The sequence below is a fragment of the Meriones unguiculatus genome, chromosome 19 (assembly GCF_030254825.1).
Source record: "Meriones unguiculatus strain TT.TT164.6M chromosome 19, Bangor_MerUng_6.1, whole genome shotgun sequence".
NCBI lineage: Eukaryota > Metazoa > Chordata > Mammalia > Rodentia > Muridae > Meriones > Meriones unguiculatus.
In genome coordinates this window covers 48,112,929-48,133,831 of record NC_083366.1, presented here as the reverse complement: position 1 = coordinate 48,133,831, position 20,903 = coordinate 48,112,929, and the positions used below count along the sequence as shown (strand labels likewise).

The following is a 20,903-nucleotide window of genomic DNA, read 5'->3' as shown; positions in this document are numbered from 1 at the left end:
CTTGTCCATTTGTTTATTTTTTAGTTATTTAAAATTAATCATTAAAACTATTATTTGTTACCGCCTTTATTAGTTAGAAAGGCCACATTTTTTTTTAATCTGCTTGCGTATTCTTTTTATTCTTTTTTTTAAGCCAGTGGTAATTGAGAGTATGGAGTGGAAAAAAAAAAAAAAGTCTTTCCTTTGGAAGCGCTGAAAGTTTGTGCCCTTCTGTGATGAGTCCTCTCACACAGGGACTTGGAATTTGTCTTTGTTTTTTGCTATAGATACTCTTATGCCACTGCTATATGCATGTCAGGTTTTGCTTCTCAGTTTATCTTGGTGAGAGGCCCAAGGCTGGCTGGAGGAGATCTCACTGGCTTTCTGTAATCTTGTAGATCAACCTGTTTTAGCCAGCCCCCCTTCCTCTCCCCATGGCCTGTTGCCCAGGGAGGCATCATGCCTCTTGAAAGCAGAAAGGATCCAGGTGGGCTCCTAGGGAGGTTCAGGAAAGAGCTTGCTGCTTTTTTCTTGCTTCTGGGACCACAGACTTGTCTGTCGTTTTCCAGTCAAGAGAGCACTGAGTTTATCTTTGGAGGAAACTTATAAGGAAGATGGAAGGAAGACTGAGAGAGAGAGAAGAAAATTTTGGGGAGTAGAGAAATACAAATGAACAAAATGGGACCTAGGTGGAAGTCTTAGGACCAACTGAGCCAGTTTCTGCTTCTAACAGTATGAACCTAAAAGCACAATCTCTGAACTGAAGGGGGGAAAAGGGTAGTTAGAACCGGCTTTTACCTTGGGGTTCATTGAGACAGAAATAAAGAAAATAAAGGATTTAAAAATATATGTACTTCAATTTCGTCAATGCATTCTCTCAACAGACAAAAATTCCCAGGGGAGATTCAGGGCATCTCATACACAGCCTAGAGTTTCTGGTGTCCCTCCCATGGTTCCTGAATACACGGGGTATTTTTCCTTACAGACCAAATGAGTTAATTGCACAATCAGTAACGTTAGAGGTTTATATTTCTTGGCATGCTTGATACGATATGCATGTTGGCAGAGCCCTACGTGGCTTTGATTTGCAGCATAAATAATATAATCCTGTAGATCAAATTCCAGGTAATTTAGTTAAAAGGTACTGAAGGACCGTTTCCTCCAAGTGTCTACCTCATGGTAAATTGTGTAATTTGTATAATTATAAGTTGATTTGATGAAGATTGATTTCATCATTAAGGGTGTAGTGTTACTAATATTAATACTGATTACCATTTGTTGAGTATCCTCTGTTGTGTAGAGTGTGCATGTGTGCGCACGCACGTACATACACATACATCCATTACATATACATTTTGCATGGGTATGTTGATGTGAGTCTTGCAAGGCCTACAGGCTTCATTCCATCTTGTCCTCTCTGCCTGTGGAAAGACAGCAGTTCAGGTGGATCAAGTTCCTCACGCGACATCAAACAGCTCTCAGGTACGGATCTCAGTTCTAACTCGGGATTCTCTCATCCCAAATTCCATTGCTTCACTCTCACCCTGTCTCCCTCCCCCCCACGTCCAGATGGTGAACACTAGGATCTTTCATACATTTTTTAAACCTTTGGAATGCTTGCAACTGTTTTTGAGCCAGGGTCCCTCTGTGTAGCCCCGGTTAGCATGGAACTTGTCCTGTAGAGCTGACTGGCTTCATGGAGGACCACCTAACTCTTGCCTCTTGAGTTCTGCTCTTACTGCACCCTGCTGGAGCTTCCATTTCATGTCACTTTAAGAAAATGGGCATCAGTTTCGCTCTTTTTCCTGATGCCTCCACACGCGGTAGATTATCTATCCCTTGCCACAGAAACCATAGCTCTAAGGATGCCACAAGGCTCCATTCCTGCCCCAACTGCCATTCTGGCCATTGTAAGGTGGCCCATGGAGAGCCTGCTTGGCACCCTGTAGCGGAAGCTGATATTGTGGGACCAGAAGGCCAAGAAAGTCAAGAAAGAGGTGTATCCTGGTCCTCACACCTCCCGACTGCCACAAATACCTCAGTGCTCTTTCTAGAGAACCTTATTTCTTGACTGTGGTGTCCTCCATTACCTGGACGTGCTGCCCCTCTCAGGTGTCGACAGCTGCTTCTTTCCTCATCTCAGCAATGACTTAAAGACAGTTTTAGATTAGTACACCAAGTGTGTGTGGGGGGTTCATCATGATATTTTCATACATACGCATCATGATACTTCATTCTCATTTCCTCCCCACTGCGCTCCGTTGCAGACCTCTGTCCATCTCCTTCTGGTTCCCTTCCTTCTCACAGTAAATCCCCCTTTCTGCTTTTTTCTTTGTTTATAATCACACGTATCTGTGATATCCTTAGTAATACCGCCTTTCCTGAAAACCCTGTCCCCGGATTTTTCAGAGTCTTTTTGAATTAGCCTTCTTGAAAGGGTAAATCCCTCTCCCTGATCCTGTCCCTAGCCCAGCCTCAGCTGCTCCCCATCTGGTTATGCTCCCCCTCCAGTTCTCTGCAGTGTTTTCCCCAAGGTCACCATCACCAGTGAGTTTGCTACAGACCAAACTCATTGATGAAGGATAGGGATCTGGCTAGAACCGCCTGGCTAAGACTCTGGTTCTCTGATCATGCAGTTTCTCCTTGCTTTTACAATGTCCTCTCTTGCTTCTTTCCCTCCAAGAGCTATTTATTTGTTTATATTCTCATCCTTTATTCAGGTCTTAAACTCTTACATGCTCGGGTGTCCTGTTCTCTCGTGTGCTCAGGAGCACTGTATTAATAGTTTCAGCGACTGTGTTAATTCCCATCTCATACGTATACATATGTATTCAAATCCCCATTTGCATTGAAGACTGCCTGCGCATGTACACACAGAGTCAGCTCTTTAGTGCCTTGACTGTGGAATGGCTCTCTCTGCCCACCCGGTGTCCTCCTCATAACCTCTATGTCCAGTCACCTCTCTCCCAGTCCTGGGGTTGCACCTCCATCGCTTGTCGAAACTTGCCTCCTTCTCATCCCTATGGTCGGTGCCTTGTTGATTCAGATCACCCTGACTCACCTAGCTCATGTGACAGCCTCTCCTGGTTGCCTCTGGTTCCGTCCCCTTCGCTCTGTGTGCTTCACAGAGCAGCCAGTGTTATTCTTGTGGGGGTCAAGGTCAGTCTCCAGTTACAAGCGCTCTGGTGACGGTGTTATCTTCAGAATACATACCAAGGTCCTCCAAATGCAGCTCACCTCCCTCTCTCTCCGTTGCCTCTTTCCCCACGACAGGCTCTCCCACTTCTGAATGTGGACAGTTTGCAGTCCTTGACTGTGTGTGTTCTCTTTTGGCTCCATGCCGCCGTCCACACTGCTCCCTTCACCTGAAACACTTCTCTCCACTCCCACCTCGGCTTAGTCACGGTTCTGGTGTCAGCATAAATACAACTGCTTTCTGTATGCCTGGAGCCATGAGCACGAGGTACCTCTCCGTTGCGCACCTTGTATCTACTCTCAGCTCCCTAATGCTACTGTACTATGCTTGTGTGTTTACAGCAAGAGCCTCAGGGCAGGGGTTATGGTGCACCCTTGCCTTGCCTTTGCTTCTGTGCTACATGTCTGGTACATGGTAAGGTGCTTATAGAGGTTTAAAACTGAAGGGCCAAAGGAGAACTTCATGTTAACTTTTGGCCTTTCTGTTTGGATAATTCAACTGAACATCTTTATTTTTATCACAAAGGCATGACAGGCCCTAAAACCATAGGTACAAAAGAAAGATATGACATCCATTATTAAAATGTACACAGAACAACTCTTAACAACTAAGCATCAAGAAAATAAATAACCTGGTCTTAAAAATGGGCAAAGCATGTCTGGTTTTATGTTGAGGTCTTTGATCCACTTGGACTTTAGTTTTGTGCAGGGTGATAAGTATGGATCTATTTGCATTTTCTACATGTAGATATCCATTTAGATCAGCACAATGTGTTGAAGATACTGTCTTTTTTTCCATTGTATGGTTTTGGCATCTTTGTCAAAAATCAGGTGTCCATAAGTGTGTGGGTTTATTTTTGGGTCTTCTATCCGATTCCATTGATCCACCAGCCTGTTTCTATGCCAGTACCATGCAGTTTTTATTACTGTTGCTTTATAGTACAGCTTGAGCTCAGGGATGGAGAAACTTCCAGAAGATCTTTTATTGTAGAGGATTGTTTTAGCGATTCTGGGTTTCTTGTTTTTCCATATGAAATTGAGAATATTTCTTTCAAGGTCTGTAAAGAATTGTGTTGGTGATTGCATTGATTCTGTAGATTGTTTTTGGTAAGATGGCCTTTTTTACTATGTTAATTCTGCCAAGCTATGAGCATGGGAGATCTTCCTGTCTTCTGATATCTTCTTCTATTTCTTTCTTCAGAGATTTGAAGTATTTTTTTTTTTCATACAAGGCTTTGACTTGCTTGGTTAGAGTTACATGAAGGTACCTTATGTCTTTTGTGGCTGTTGTGAAGGCTGTTGTTTCCCTAATTTCTTTCCCAGCCCATTTGTCTTTGGTATACAGGAGGGCTACTGATTTTTTTGAGTTAATTTTGTATCCTGCCACTTTGCTAAAGGTGTTTATCAGCTATAGGAGTTCCCTGGTAGAATTTTTGGCGTCACTCATGTATATTATCATATCATCTGCAAATAATGATACTTTGACGTCTTCCTTTCCAAACTGAATCCCCTTGATTTTCTTTGTCTTATTGCTCTAGCAAGGACTTCAAGAACTTTGTTGAAGAGATATGGAGAGAGTGGGCAGCCTTGCCTTCTCCCTGATTTCAGTGGGATTGATTTAGTTTTCTCTCCATTTAGTTTGATGTTGGCTACCGGCTTACTGTATATTGTCTTTACTATGTTTAGGTAAGTGCCTTGTATCCCTGATCTCTCCAGGACTTTAAACATAAATGAATGTTGGATTTTATCAAATGCTTTTCCAGCATCTAAGGAGATTATCATATGTTTTTTTTTTTCTTTCAGTTTATTTATATGGTGGATTACATTGATGGATTTCTGTATATTGAACCACCCCTGCATACTGAGGATGAAGCTTACATGTAGAAAAATGCAAAGAGATCTATACTTATCACCCTGCAGAAAACTAAAGTCCAAGTTGATCAAAGATCTCAACATAAAACCAGACACATTGAACCTGTTAGAAGAAAAAGTGGGGAAGAGCCTTGAACTTGTTGGCACAGGAGACAACTTCCTGGACAGAACACCAACAGCACAGGCTCTAAGATCAACAATCTATAAATAAGACCTCATGAAACTAAAAAGCTTCTGTAAAGCAAAAGACACTGTATTCAGAACAAAATGACAGATTTTGATTGGGAAAGATTGGGAAAGGATCTTCACCAACCCTATATCTGACAGAGGGCTAATATCTAGAATGTATAAAGAACTCAAGAAGTTAAACAGCAACAAATCAAGTAATCCAATTAAAAATGGGGAACAGAGCTAAACAGAATTCTCAATAAAGGAACATCGAATGGCAGAGAAACACTTAAGAAAATGCTCAACATCCTTAGTTATCAGGGAAATGTAAATCAAAATGACCCTGAGATTTCACCTTACACCCATAAGAATGACTAAGAGCAAAAACTCAAGTGACAACACATGCTGGAGAGGATGTGGAGAAAAGGGAACCCTCCTCCATTGTTGGTGGGAATGTAAACTTGTACAACCACTCTGGAAATCAATCTGGCGCTTTCTCAGACAATTAGTGCTACCTCAAGATCCAGCTATAACACTCCTAGGCATATATCCAAAATATGCTCAAGTACACAACAAGGACATTTGCTCAACCATGCTCGTAGCAGTTTTATTCGTAATAGCCAGAATCTGGAAACAACCCAGATGTCCCTCAGTTGAGGAATGGCTACAAAAATTGTGGTACATTTACACAATGGAATACTAATCAGCAATTAAAAACAAGGAAATCATGAAATTTGCCGGCAAATGGTGGGCTCTAGAAAAGATAGATAATCCTGAGTGAGGTATCCCAGAAGCAGAAAGACACACATGGTATATACTCACTCATAAGTGGATATTAGACATATAATATAGGATAAACATACTAAAATATGTACATCCAAAGAAGCTAATCAAGAAGGAGGACCCTGGGTAAGATGCTCAATCCTCATTCAGAAAGTCAAACAGGACAGACATCAGAAGGGGGTGAAAACAAGGAACAAGACAGGAGCCTACCCACAGAGGGCCTCCAAAAGACTCTACCCAACAGGGTATTAAAGCAGATGCTGAGACTCATAGCCAAACTTTGGGCAGAGTACAGGAAATCTTATGAAAGGAGGGGGAGCTAGAAAGACCTGGAGGGGACAGGGGCTCCACAAGGAGAGCAACAGAACCAAAAAATCTGGAACCAGCAGTCTTTTCTGAGACTGATACTCCAGTCAAGGACCATGCATGGAAATACCCTAGAACCCCTGCACAGATGTATCCTGTGGCAGCTCAGTGTCCAAGTAGGTACCCTAGTAAGGGGAACAGGGACTATCTCTGACATGAACTCAGTGATTAGCTCTTTGATCACCTCCCTATGAGAAGGGATCAGCCTTACCAGGCCACAGAGGAAGACAATACACACAGTCCTGACGAGACCTGATAGTCTAGGGGCAGATGGAAGAGAAGGAGGACCTCCCCTATTAGTGGACTGAGGAAGAGGAATGGGAGGAGAAGAGGGAGGGAGGGCAGGATTGGGAGGGGCTGAGGGAGGGGGCTACAGCTGGGATACAGAGTGAATAAACTGTAATAAATAAAAAAAAATTTAAAATGGGCAAATCATTGGAATAGCTATTTTCCAACAGAATGCATGCAAGGGAGCAATAGGTACATGATGAAATGTTCACTTCACTAATGAACAGATAAATGGAAATTAAAGACACAGTAAGGATTATTTTATGTTTGTCAGAATGGCTGCTATCAAAATGTCTAAATACCTGGTTAGCCCTAAAACATACATACAAGTAACATTATGTACTCTTTCAGGGTGCATTAATGAAAAAAGAGGGCATACATTTGAAAAAGAGCAAACAGGAATACACAGGAGGATTTGTAGAGAGGAAGGGGAAGGGAGAAATGACATAATCTCAAAATAGAGATTAATTTGGAAATGTCTAAAGATTCATGTTAGCAAGGATGTGGAGAAAAGGGGACTCCTCTCCACTGTTGGCAGGAATCTAAACCAGCACAACTGTTTTGTGGGACAAAGAGTCCTACATAAATTTAAAATAGAACTGTCTGGATCCAGTAACCATGAAGCTGAATATACACCAAAGAACATTAAACCAGCATGCTGAAGAAATGTCAACATTTCCATGTTCGTGGTAGTTTGGATGTGGAATTGACCAAAGTGTCTATCATTGGATGGGAGGCTGACGAGTATATGGTGATGGCATATGAACACAATCACTATGGTGACGCCTTTGGGAGAAGAGAAATCCTGTGTTTCTGACAGCACGGCTGGACCTAGGATCCTCGTTTCTTTCTTCAGCGAAGCTCGATAAGTGAGCCGGCTTTGAATGGCTGCGCACTGCTGTGTAGGGTAAGCCTAGCTCTGGCGTGGCTACACGATGTCTTGGAGGGCCAGTCTGGTGTTGAAGGGCGGATGCTGTATGTTCTGACTTTTATGTGGAGTCTCAGAGTTGAGCTCAGAGAAACAGGATAGGGAACGGTGACTTCCAGGACCTTGCTGGGAAGATGGAGAGGAGATGTTGGTGAGAAGTAGGAAGTTACAGTTGGATGGCAGTTCTGGCCGTCCGCTGTGCAGTGAGGCGACTGTAGAAATCTATGGAGCATTTGAAAACTGTGCCGGGCACGGAGGTGCACACCTTTAATCCCAGCACTCAGAAGGCTGAGGTAGGAGGACTGTCAGTGTAAGGGTAGCCTGCGCTACACAGAGACAAAACGAGAAGCATATGAAGAGAAGGCATGCCTTAATTACCCCGATTTAATCATCTTATAATACATACATTATATCAATCATCATCCTGTACACTGCAACAAGCAAACCTTTGTTCTGAGCCTTGAGCTGCACCATTTCCCAAGCACCCAGGTTTTCCCTCCACAATCCCAGGTTTAATAGAGCTGCCTCATTTACTGTGGCGTTAAAAGTCTGCCTCATAAAGGAAGCTATCAGCCTTTATCTCTGTCTTCCGGAATGATTTCTGGACTGAGCCAGCTGCCAGAATGCAGAGTCTTCGGGACAGCCAGGCACCTTCGGGCCTCCTGCAGCCCCGGTCCCCCAGCTGTTTCTCACAGCTGACCATACACAGTGCTAGCTGTGTGCTAGGCTCAGCTTTATCCACCTTGCTTATAGCAACTTAACTTCTGCACTGTGAGGCCATTAGCAGGGAGTCAATAGGCACAGAGAGGTGACATAATTAACAGAAGGTGGCATCATGTATCAGAAGGTAGAGCTTGGATTCAGATCACAGTGCTCTGATTTTAGAGACATCTGTCTCCAGGTGACAGCAAAGGATGGGGCCAGACCTGGAACATCAGGACCTGAGCACCAGGTGTAGGATGGCAGCCGCTATCCCATCTCAGTGGGAAGCTGGTGTTGGGGTCCCACCGGCTCTGAGAGTAACTACAGCTTCAGTGTGATGCAGCCAGGGTGTCTAGGTGTGCTGAACATCCAGAAACAGCGTATTCCGGGTTTAGCTGTCAAATATTTAGAAATGGGTGGCCACTGTTGGTGTCTTGACACCGGCCACCATGGGAACATTTGCACCGTGAGTATTGGCAGGTACGACAAATCAGAGAACGTGTTCCAAGTCAGTGTGCCTGGTGGGGATGCCCAGTCTTCACTGAGAGGACATTACTTGGGCTAGTGGGACAGAATTGGGATGACTGAAGTCTATTGCTTGCTGTCAATTGCTGTGTCTGCTCTGGGTTATTCTTGGAGGCACTGACAGAAGCCACCATGATTAAATGCATTACAGCTCAGACATGCCAAGGAATCAGGTTCTCTTGCCTTCTTAGCCAATATCCTCTCATCCCCAAGTCACTAGAGGGGTTGTTGGGAAACAAGCATCTCACACAGTCTTGGATGGCGTTGTAGCCTTCAGCTCTGGAAGTACAGATTCTTGGTGACATCTGGCTTGGTGAATCACCCTGAAACTGCTGCCTCCTGCTCTAGGCTTCCCTCCCTCCCTTTTGTATCTGCCAGGTTAACTGATACCCTGTGTCTTTGATTCTGAAGGCATCCCACCTAAAAGAGGGGCTGGATAGACACACATATCTTCCAGGATATATTATATATTATATATTACATATACATACATATATATATATATAAAATACCAGGACTGCAGGAGGCTTAAAGGTGCCTGGCTCTACTTAATATATATATATCATATATATATGATATATTATATATGTAATATATAATATAATATATGATAATATAATATATAGTATGTAATATTTTATATATATACACACACACACACAACCCAGGGTGCAGTCTGGCTCCATATCTCATCTTTATTCCTGACCGGGAAGCTGGGCGCCTCAGCTCTTGCCTATGCTAGCCTTCCCAGGCCTCCAGCTCCGTAGCTGAGAGGCTTGGCTGTGTGACTTTGCTTATAGCACTCACCCCTCACCTTGCCAGCCCTCCACGTTAGTGCCTTGACTCCCAGGTAACCACTTGCTTGACTGTCAACTATTTGCTAGCTAGGGGGCTATCTTCTCCCCCCCACCCCAAAAATATTCAGTAGTGTCTAAAATAATTCTTCAGGAAAGGAAAAAGGGAGAGAGGTGATATGCCCTTGTGATTTTGACTGGCCGAAGAGGTCCCTCAGGTCCAGGGAGTGGGTCTTCTGGTCCCTAGGAAAATAAGGCAGTAATGCTAGTGGGAGGTGCAGAAACACTTCTCTAGCAGAAGATCCCAGGACAGCATTCCTGTGTTTCCTGAGCCTGGCAGAGCAGAGATTTGGCCCTGACATATTTGAGTGTACCAATCCCCTTATTCTTCAGATTGCTTCTGTCTTAGAGTTAAATCCAGTGTCTGGCTACTGGGCATGCTAGGTGATAGCAAGGTTTCATCCTCCCACAGGGCAAAGAGAGAAAGGGAGCAGAGGGACTGAGGAGCAAGACAGTGGCTGACACAGGTGGGAGAAGCCTCCTGCTCGCAGCAGAGCTGATAGGAACACTATGCTACACTCAATCCCTGTAGTGCCTGAATCTAGACTAGATTGCCTGTCCTTACCACATCCTGCATTTGCTTTCTCTCTTGAGAAAACTGTGGCCAAGAGCAAGATAATCTGACCAAGGAATTTCGAGGCAAATTGCTTCCATTTACAGCCTCTAGCATTAGTCATAGGGATTAATGACCACTGGGAGGGGAAGTCCATTGTGAGTTATCTGTGGTGGATCATGACATATCGATTTTGTGAATTCTCTTTATCTTTAATTCCTAGAAGGATCACGAATCATGTCATTCCTGCCAAGGAGGCGTATAAGACAAAGCTCAAGATTACCAAAAAGATGATGATTACCTTTGAAAACCGTGGTTTGTGTTTGTTGGGATAGTATGTTTGGTACACAAGAGAATGAGTCTTCCCAGGCCAGAACATCAGTCCTCCGAGTCTTTGCCATTAGCAAATGTGTGAGTGGAGAGTTCACACCTTGTGCCACTCACTTTGACGTTCCCATTTAGTAGAATTTCTATTCATTTAAAATTGTAGAGCAAACTGGTTCCAATGGGAGGGAGTTGGGCGGAGCTGGATTGGTGAGGCCAGCAGAATACTGTACGAAAGGGCTTTGGTAGAACTTTGGCCCTCTTCCAGGACTCAACAAGCAACCTGCCATGGGCCCTGCTGGGAGCTGACTCTGGATTCTATTGAATCAACACTGACTAAAGCCACAGTGGTTTTCATATCCTGTGACTCACTGAGCAAGATAGGTTTCTGGGGCCCCAATCTGTGATCTCAGGTACTTCAGCTTTGCTTAGGGACACAGCTTGGTAGGAAAACCAGAGTCACCATACCTCACTTTTCTTCTGCAAGTCCTGCTGGAGTTATGTTTTGGAATACACAGGCTCATTTAATTTTTAGAGGAGCTAAATTGGCAGGCGTGTCCTCCTGATTCTAACTCCGAAGTCCGTTCGTGTTTCTGAAGCAGATGCTGATGCCAGCTCCAGGGGAAAAAAAGCAGGAACAAGGCCGTCCACACGTCTAGAGATATATTCCTGGGCTCGTGGAGTTTGCTTCAGCCAAAACCTCGAATGAGCCACATCCTTGTGCGTTTGAGTGTGATGAGGTCTTTTATTGCATTTATAAATGTCCCCTGAGGCTATTACTCAAAAGGGTTCATCTAATAAATAAGACAACTAATAATTATTCTGCTTCAGATTGCTAGCTATGCGTAACTTCTCCGAGGGGTCAAAAGTGTTATGTTTGCTCAACATTGTTCCGGCATTCTGACACTTGTGATTGCAGGACTGCAGTGCAGGGGAGGTCAGGGTGCAGCAGGAGTTGCATTCATGTGGCCTCTGTCGTGGAGGGGTGCTGCTTTCCGAAAGCATGGACAGCTAAGCATGTTTGATCATCTGTGGGGTCCCAGAGAACCCAGTTCCTGCTCAGGTCCTTCTTTTATGAATTAGCCCTCTAGGCTTTGATCTCCACGTTGGGAATGGAAAGGATCCCAGGAGCTACTTTTTCTTTTCCTTTCTTGAAAATCAAATCTGACTTCAGCGACAATGCTTCTTCCCACTTGGGCTGTCTGCTCTGCTCCTGTCCATCTTTTCTCGATCCACCAGCTGCCTTCCCACCTGCCCAATGCACACAGGCCCAGTGCAGAGCTGTTGTGCTGTTGTTTCCACTTCTGCTTCATAATTTTCCTGGCTTCTGGCACCCACCCACTCTGGGACTCTGAAATGTTCAAGGAGACCTTTGGGATAAGGATGCTTTTCTAAGAGGATAAAAGCCCCCAAAGCATCCTGGGTGCCTGTCACTGTGCCCAGTGATACCTCATGAGCTTATTCAGACCCAGAAGCAAGAAAAACTTAGGTAAAGGATAAAGGGTTTCCCACTAAATGGGAGAAACACATACTATCACTCATGTTTGACATTTGAGTTCTGCTGGTCAATGCTTGGCATCCCAGGGGATGGGGGTAACGTACAGCTTTGAAGGGAACTGTCCTTTCCAGGAAGGGAAAACCAGGATTCTAGGTCTAGACGATGCCAGAGGAAAATTAGGCCTCCCCAGAAAAATGACTGATATATTTAATGACTGATATATTTTCAAGATGCATCTATACAAACACGTGGATATATGTATTTCCATGTCTTCAGGCTCCTAAGTGCTAGCTGTGATCTTAAGTTGTATCATCTCTTTACTCCTGGAAATTGGCTTTTAAATAAACAAATGAAGGGCTGGTTTGATTTCTCTGAGTCCTAGATGCCTTGTTTGTGATGGAGTCTCCTGAAAACAGCCCAAAGTCTCTCAGCTTCTGCCTCTTGCCTCCTGAAAGAAGGCAAGCCAGCGTTTCATACCTATCTCTCCAAGGTGAGACTTCAGTGAGAAATTAAGATTGTCAAGAACACTCAGGGAGGAGATATTACTGAAAAAACACACTGTGACAAGCCAGAACGACAAGCTAGAAATATTCTTTCCATGTTAATGGTCTCCGATAGATTTTGCAATGTCTGGGAGAACTTTAACCGCGTTTTACAATGCGGCCACACTCTGAAACATGCACTTGCTCCCAAGTTTACTTGAGTGTAGGGAGAAGAAAGAAATACTTGTGGTCATCTTTGACACTTCATGGGAGTGTTCATGGAGGTCAATTGTGAAGAGAAGCATGCTATGACCCTCACAGCTATTGCTCTATTGAAGCCCATGGGGATGATCACTTTCTTAGGGTAACCAAGCTACCGTTCAGATGGAGCCTTCTTAGCGTTTTTGTTTGCATTTTTTCTTGAGTGGGACTTTGCCTGGTGTGTGTATGTGTATGTGTATGTGTATGTGTGTGTGTGACTTGAGCATTAATAGACAGATTGCCAAAATCTTCCCACCTTTCCTTTAATGGTTAGAAACTGGCTATCAGAAACAGCACACACGTGTGGGGGATATTGAATCCATATATTAATTGGAGCATAGGATAGATGCGATCAAAGCTCTGCTACAGTGTGTTCTCAAAGCGGAACTTCCTGAGGTCTAGGAAACGCAGGGCAAGTGTGGTCCATGTGGATCTTTCTGTTTGGCTGTAGGTCTCCAAAGCAAACGTTGTTGCAGTTCCTTTTCCAATATGTGCAGGAGTTAGCCAATGACAGGAATGACATTTGCTTCTAATCACTTACCCATTTCAATAATGCTGAAAAGATACGAGGCTGAGAACTGTACAATCACCAGTGGTTCATGACCCATGAAATCTTTGCCAAGTTGAAAGAGATCCTCAAATCTGGGACGAGTTACAGCTTTATGGTTTTGATCATGGTCTTCTTGGAAGATGCTTATTAGGGCCATTTGTTGACAACATTAAGAATTAACAAATTATGTTGTTAAAGCATAACAAAAGTTTAATGGGCTCATTAGGGGACTATAAAGTGTGTTACTTAAGAGAAAGATATTGTCGTGTTGGAAAGCACGAAATATTTACAAAAACACTCTTCAGAGTCTAATTTCTAGAACCGAGGCAAAGCTCGGCTATTGTGGTCAAAAGAATTACAATAACATAGTAACAGAGAGAAGCAAAGTCCTTTTACATTGGGTGACAGTAAGTGCTTCCTCCCCCATACTGTGAGTGTAAATATATTGAGCTAGCTTTTTAAAGCTAAAAATCTAACATAAAGGAGAGGCATTCCACTTTCTTTTTAATATAGAACAAGGGACTTTTTGTTTGTTTGTTTGATACCTGGTCTGGGAAAAACAATGACTATGGAGAATGCTTACCCCCTCCAATGCTTATCCCAAGAGAGGAGAGACAAGTTGTCTGAAGTCACTCTTTTCCAAGCAGATTTCTGCTTGTTGTAGTCTGCAGGAATGCACCTATGGGACTCTGTAGACAGTGGAAATCAGTGCTGGCTGTATCATGCATGATGGAGTGAAGGGCTGGTCTAGAATGTCAGCAGCTACTTGGTTAAAAAAAAGAAAGAAAAGAAAGAAAGAAAGAAAGAAAGAAAGAAAAAAGAAAAGAAAAGAGGACAGTTTGGGGGAGGAGCAGAGAGTAAGTTTTTGGTAATGAGAGAAACCACTTGCCAATTGGGAAATCTGCTCATCATGGTCGTAAAAGTGCACTGAGACAATTTCATGTAGTTCAGCTAAATTCAGGCCTAAGTGTGTTTGGGTCTGAAATCTCTGCATAATTGTGGAAAGGATTCTGCCTTGGGAGTTACAGTCTTGAGGTTCTAGACCCAGGTCTGTCCCTCAGACTGGACTACTGAAAGACAGCCCACACGCCAATGTTTTCTTGATCATGAAGTGAGTGTTCTCTCTTAGATTCAAAGATGTGCATTTATTTGCGAGTCTGTGAAGTTGTTGTGTATGTTGAGTGTGGATATATATTCCCAGAGGTAGAAAAATGTAATTTGTGAAACTTCAAAGTGGGTGAGAGTGAACACAGAAAGTTTTACACTTATTGATGTTCACAGGTCAGCAAGGCTAATCCTGGAAAGTTTTGTTGAGCTTCTAGAAGAATCTTTGTTTGCCGGTGGGGAGCTCGGCTTTTCCATGGAGGGGATAGTGGAGAGGGGGTATTAAGAATCTGACTCAGTTCTAGATGTAGCCTGGGGCTCTTTATCCAGGAGCTGGGTTTTTTGGAGTGAACCATCCCACGACAGTGAAAATTCTCCCCTTCATGCCTCACTCAGGCAGCAACAGCTCCAGAACACTGGATGCTCTTGGCCTGCCATTGGTCAAGTTCATCACCAGCTGGAGCAGTGCAAGGGGTCTGATGATGGAATGGACTAACATGAAGGAGAAATCACTGTCCAGGGATCTGGCCTCCACAGGCAGCTGAGTGGGCATTGGCCCTTCCTCTCCACCATACTACTCTGACCTTCACGGGCCTGGAATTTTCTGAGTAATTGGCAGTGAGCAGTTGGGGTGACAGGGATGAGGAAGGTTCTTTGAGGGTTCTTTTAAAACCTCAAGTGTGCCTTTACCAGCAGCCCTAGGTCTAGACAGGCTTGGCAGGCATCAAAAGGCATTTCCTCAACCAAACCTGATGTCCACTCTTCACTCCTGCTCTCTGCTTGGCCAGGGTCTGCACCTGTGTCTTGCTAGCTGGCAATTGCATGCAGGACAGAAGCCCAGCAGCAGAACCCCTGGCAATAGGAGGTTGGGGTGGGGTGGGGTGAGGTGTGGTGAAGGGTGGTTGTGAAAGGGGCAGATAGAGGACAGGAGGATGGGGAGGAGAGGCTGGGACACTCCTATGTATCTTGGTCCTGCTCCTGAACCTCCAAGTCCTGCAATCTCCTCTAGGCTGGCAGTGAGTCCAGTTTTCCCAGTGCATAGTGCTGGTGGAAAGAGGCTGCCACTGGCAGGCTTAGGAGCTGCTGAGCTCAGACCTGGACCTAGCAGCAAAGTGATCAAGCTTCAGCCCAGAAGGCCTGTGTGTCTGTCTTGCCAAGCTGAAGTATGGCCTGAAAGTGTCTGCACCCTTCCCCAACCCCCAAGCTGTTCTGTCAACCCGGTGGCCCAGCATCCAGAAACACACATATCTGGGGCCTTCGAAGTCTTTGAGTTTATGGCAGAGGATATGGAACTGACCATGAATAGCCCAACTGAGACAGACAAGAAACTCCCTAGCCCAGGACTCTGACAATTCCCTTGAAAACCCTTCAGTCCCTAGGGACAAAGGTTTAGGAAGGACCATAGTGTGTTGACTCTCAGTTTATTTGGAGGGATGGTTTCCTTCTGAGGGGAGAAGAAACAGCTATGATTCATAAAATGCCACCTTTTCCTCTCTTTTAAATTGGTTTTTGTATTCTTTGATATCAAACATTGATTTCAGTAAATGGCAAAAGACATACCATCTGGGGGAAAAAACAGGAGTGTCAGTGGACACATGAACATCAGCTTTTGTAACACAGGTGCACAGGTAACGTGCCTAACTGTAGAGGGGCCAGGCAGCTGTGCAAGCTAAACACACAGGCTCTCACAGCCAGGGAGGACTCTCTGGGAGCGAGCAGCCCCCAACATGTGACTCCCTCAGAGCAGAACCTGCCCTCCCCCTTCTCACTTGCTGCTCTGCTTCAGCTTTATTTTCCCACCTAACTACCAACTGTGTGAGTGCAAGTGTCTACCTTTTGCAACAATCCAACCCTGTTGGTATAGCTCTTACCATTCCTGAGCAGTTAGAACCCCAGTCAGTGAAGCTTGCTACCTCGGCATCTTTCCTCTGTCCCTGACCAAGAAGGGCATCCTCCTCTCTTCACTTTGAAATATTAAGATCCCAGGTCATCTTTCTGTCAGGTTTAAGACAGGCTTTATTTCCCCAAGAATGGAAGGGCTGGCAAGAAGGCCCAAGTTTCTTCTCTGGGGATTTCTCACCACTTCAGAATTTTATGATGTGCAAACTGCTGGGGGACCTGCTGCCTTCGAACTCACCAAGAAACGGGTGTCTACATTTACAAATAATATCTCAATTCAAGACAGGAGTGACCACGCAAATGTTCACACCCAAGTAAACGTTTTAGTTCACGAAAAACTAAAAACACCGGCATTCAAGTTACCCTGAAAATTGCCTGAAGACATTTTTGGTGTGTCAATAACTTTTATGCCAAGATCAAGCTTCCAGCTTCAATCAACTGACTTGAAAATGCCCACCTGACTAAAAGTTGTTGGCATAGCTCAACTGACCTGCTTGAGGTCCTTAGGGGGAGAGAGACAGGCACATCTATGTATTGTCCTGCATGTCTTCGAGTCTAGGGAACCCTATTAATGGAAGACCCATCCTGGACATTGTAAAGAAACATCTGAAAATGAAACCACAAATATTTTGACCCCAGGATAAAGTGTTGGGTTTTTTTTTTTTTGAGAGTCCCTGAACCTACTTTGGGGGCTGGTGATTAAACTCTCTACCCCAATCTATAACCACAAAGTGCTTTGTAGATCAAATGTTAGTTTTATTTAAAAAAAAAAAAAAAAACAAGCAGTATGCCTGGGCTTCATAAAATTTATACACGAATATATACATAGACACAAATAATATTATAATAAAAATCACACTTGGTTTCATGTGGTGGTGGCCCTGGCACCCCACAAACATAATGTTAACTTTTCCTTTAAAGAAATTGCTTGGCCCAAGAAGACCACAGTTAGGTAACCACGAATAAAGCTGTAGCCGTTGCCTGCAACATTTCAATTCAGGTTTCAAAAATATATAAATAATTTAATTACAAAACCCAACAACATTTCCCCCTTTTTTTGGCACAGTGAAGCATTGGTTGATAGCAGAGAAAATGACCGAAGACTGACAGCTCTCTCACACTCAGCCACGCCAGTGAACGCCACACACGCACACCCAGCGGGGTCTCAAAACCCCAAACAGTAGTCATCATTTATCCCATGGAGTGGTTCCCTGATGTACTTTTCTTTTCCTTTTTTTTTTTTTTTTAATGGGTGGGGAAGATAAATCAGTGGAAGGTGCAACAAAAAACAGTAGGAGCAGGAGGGAGAGGAAAGCCTCTATGCAGGAGAGTAACAGGCCTGGCCAAGAAATAGGAAAGAACGGCTTTGATCCTCTGTAAAGTTACAAAAGACAAAGGAAACTATTATGGACTAAGTTAAAACACTTGGGTCAAAATGCTTAACTTTAAGGCACGTCTGATGGAGAGTAAAAAAAAAAAATACAATAAAAACTCTATTCCTCAGGAAAGTGGAAAGTGCACAGCCCTGGAGCCTGCATTTCAACCTTCTCAACCAACTCTAACCCGGGCCCTCTGCGGAGCTCAGGGCTCCGCTTCAAGCTAGCAGCGTCTCCACGGGGTAGGACAGGTGCGGGCCGGGAGCGCAGGCCGAAGCCGCCTGCAGGGCCGCGGGCAGCCGCAGGGGGCAGTACAGGTGCGCCGCGCCGCCCGTCTCCGGCGCTCGGAACGGCTTGGCCGGGGCCGCCGGCGCGGAGAGGGGCGCCAGCAGCAGGGGCGCAGCGGCGGGGGGACCCTCGGCCCCGCGCGACGCCAGCAGCGCGGGCTCGCCCGCTCCGTAGGCGCAGAGCGGCAGCAGGGCGCCGGCGGGAGCGGCGGGCAGGAGCGCGGGGTAGGCCCGCAGCGGCGGGCAGGGTGCCGCCCCCCAGGGCAGCGGCGGCCCCGGGGCCGCGTCGCCGTCGCGGCGGCGGCTGCGGAACGGCTTGCTGAGGATGCTGTCGATGGCGAAGGAGCTGGAGAACTTGCTCGCCGGGCTGGAGCGCTCCTCCTGGCGGGCGGGCGAGCGCGCGAGCGGGGAGGAGCGGCCGGAGGGCGGCGCGGGTTGCGGGGTCCCCGCGGGCCCCGGAGAGGCTTCCTCCGGCCGCATCCCCGAGCCGGGGACCGCCGTCCGGTGGCTGAGGCGCTTGCGGCGGCGGCGGAAGACCCCGTCGGCGAAGGTGTATTCGCTGTTGGGGTTGAGCATCCAGTAGTTGTCCTTGCCCCAGGGCCGCGAGGGGTCGCGCAGCACCTTGACGAAGCAGTCGTTGAGCGAGAGGTTGTGGCGCACCGAGTTGCGCCAGCCCGTGTAGCTGCCGCGGAAGAACGGGAACTTGCCCATGAGGTACTCGTTGATCTCGGCCAGCGTCAGGCGCCCGCCCGCGGAGTCGCGGATCGCCATGGCGATGAGCGCGATGTAGGAGTACGGGGGCTTGGGGCGCCGCGTGTACGGCTTGCTGCGCGCGCCCTCGCCGCCGCCCGCGCACGACCCAGCCCCGGGGCCCTGCGCCCGGCCCTCGGCAGCCTCGCCGCTGTCCTGGGCGCCCGACCCGCCGCCGCTCGAGTTCCTCCCGCCTCCGTCACCTTCCGGATCCCCGGCGCCACCGCCGCCACCGCCGCCGCCCGCCACCGGGCTGTTGGCCGCGCAGTCCCCGTCCGAACCTAAGGAGTCGTCGCCGGCCGCCGACAGCGGAGATAGCGCGTCGCTGCCGCCGGCCCCCTCCGGGTCGCTGCCTGTCTTGTCCCCGTGCGCCGCGCGCGGGGCGAACACCTCCAGTTTCATGCCGGGCGCTGCTGCTCCCCGTCCGGCGCTTGTCCCCCTCTCCTGCGAGGTCGTAGGAAGCGAGTGGCGCGCGGTGGCGATCCCGCGGACCCGGGGGCCCCTTTTCCCCCGGGAGGGACCGCTCCTGCGACCTTCCGAGAGAGGCACTTGCCCTTAAAAAGCTTCTCTTCCGCTGGGAGGGTTTTTTTTTGAAGGGGTTCTGAGTGTTGGGTGAACTGAGGGGTGGAGGAACAGGAGCCGCTGTAGCGCTGTCCTTACTCCGAGGTGTAGAGACTTTGGGAGGAAAGCGAGCGAGGGACAAGGGGCCACCCCGCGACGCGGGTGCCCGAGCGTGCCAGCCTTGGGATTTCGTGCTGGGAGGAAAGAACCTCCGTCCCCGGGCGTCCAGAAGTGTCCCTTCGCTGGGTGTCCGGGTCTCGGGCAGAAGTCCTCGGGGCACCGAGCTGACGTCCGATGGCGTACCCGCTACCCTCGAGAGCCCGTGGGACCGAGTCCTCGAGGCCGCCGCGCCCGCAGCCGCCTTGCCACCCCCGGCCTCCCGGGCAGCATGTCCGCACTGGCCGGCCGCGGCAGAATCTCGCCTCCACCTTCAGTCCGGCCCCATATAACCCCGCGGCGGCTCCGCGGAGGCGGGGCCTGGGCGCCCACGGCCAGGGGGTGGGGGAAACGAGGTGACCAAGGTGGCCGCGGCTCCCCCGCGGCGCTCACCAGGCCGGGGCCACGCGGCGGCGCGGCCACAGCCTCTCTCCCCGGCGCAGGTTGTTTGTTTTGGGTCCGGCCGGCCCCGCCCTCCCGGCCTCGCCAATGGAGAGAGAGCGCGCGACTGGGGTGTGCGCGCGTGTGAGTGTGTGTGTGTGCGCTGGTGCGGCGGCCCCGCCCGTCCCGCCACGCAGGTAGCAGCTTCTGGCCTCCCGCGACCGGGGAGTGGGTTTATTGCTCCTTGGGATTCCCGGAGACGATTATTCTCCCGCGGCTGGTAGAGTTGGTACATTATGACACCCCAGAGAGACGCCGAAGAGGGCCGGGCTGGGGAACCCAGGCTTTGCCTAGGTCCTGCTGCGGTCCTGAGCTGCCCGCTGCGGGGACAGCAGCCGTTCTTAGGAAAGGAAAACTCTTCTGGTGCCGACTGGATCCCCGAACTGCAGAAACGTCGTGGAACAGCCTTTGCACTGACCTCTTTCCCGTACCCTTCCTCAGATTTCCTCTCTATGGCTAACTTTCCCCCGCTTTCAACAAGTAAAAATCATGAGCTTGGGATTGTGTGTCTCCTTTCGGTTGTTGGAGCCTCTTGCTTCTTAGCCAGCCTCGGACTTTCGCTTTTATTTTGTCACACCTGCCTGGAGGCTCTCGGGAGGGAGGCAATTCGCTACACTTAATGAAACATGGGGGGAAGGTCGTTGCAAGAGGGGTGACAGGCTCTGCCTGCCCTTGAGTCCCTTCCGAAGCCTTGAGATTTGGGCAGAGCCCACAGCCATGCAGTTCCTGGGATTGGCAATCAACAAGAATCACTGGAGGATGTGTGTTCCTTGGAGTCTGAGCCAAGGGCAAGGCGTGTTTACCGCCATTTGTCCCCAACCATCCTCTAGGACTTGCTTTGGCTTCAGTGCCACCGGTGTCAGGCAGGAAAGGAGGCCCCCTTCTATTCCTCCGACTCCGACTCCGGCGCCAACTCGGTGTCAATTCTCCAAGGAAAGGGGGTCTTGCACGGGGAAGGGTGCACTTCTGACCCTATGCCTACCACGCCAGCTTCCTCCTTC

General features: G+C 47.6%; 1 protein-coding gene across 1 annotated transcript; it reads right to left on the bottom strand.

The window, feature by feature from the left end:
• Positions 1-17,063: 17,063 nt before the first annotated feature.
• Foxq1 (forkhead box Q1) lies at positions 17,064-19,366 on the bottom strand. Its single transcript, XM_021644699.2, has one exon. The coding sequence runs from the start codon at positions 19,144-19,146 to the stop codon at positions 17,926-17,928; it is 1,221 nt and encodes a 406-aa protein (XP_021500374.1). The 5' UTR covers positions 19,147-19,366; the 3' UTR covers positions 17,064-17,925.
• Positions 19,367-20,903: the final 1,537 nt, after the last annotated feature.

Coding starts and splice junctions, on each gene's coding strand:
- Foxq1 (XM_021644699.2), bottom strand. CDS start 19,146: ATGAAACTGGAGGTGTTCGCCCCGCGCGCGGCGCACGGGGACAAGACA.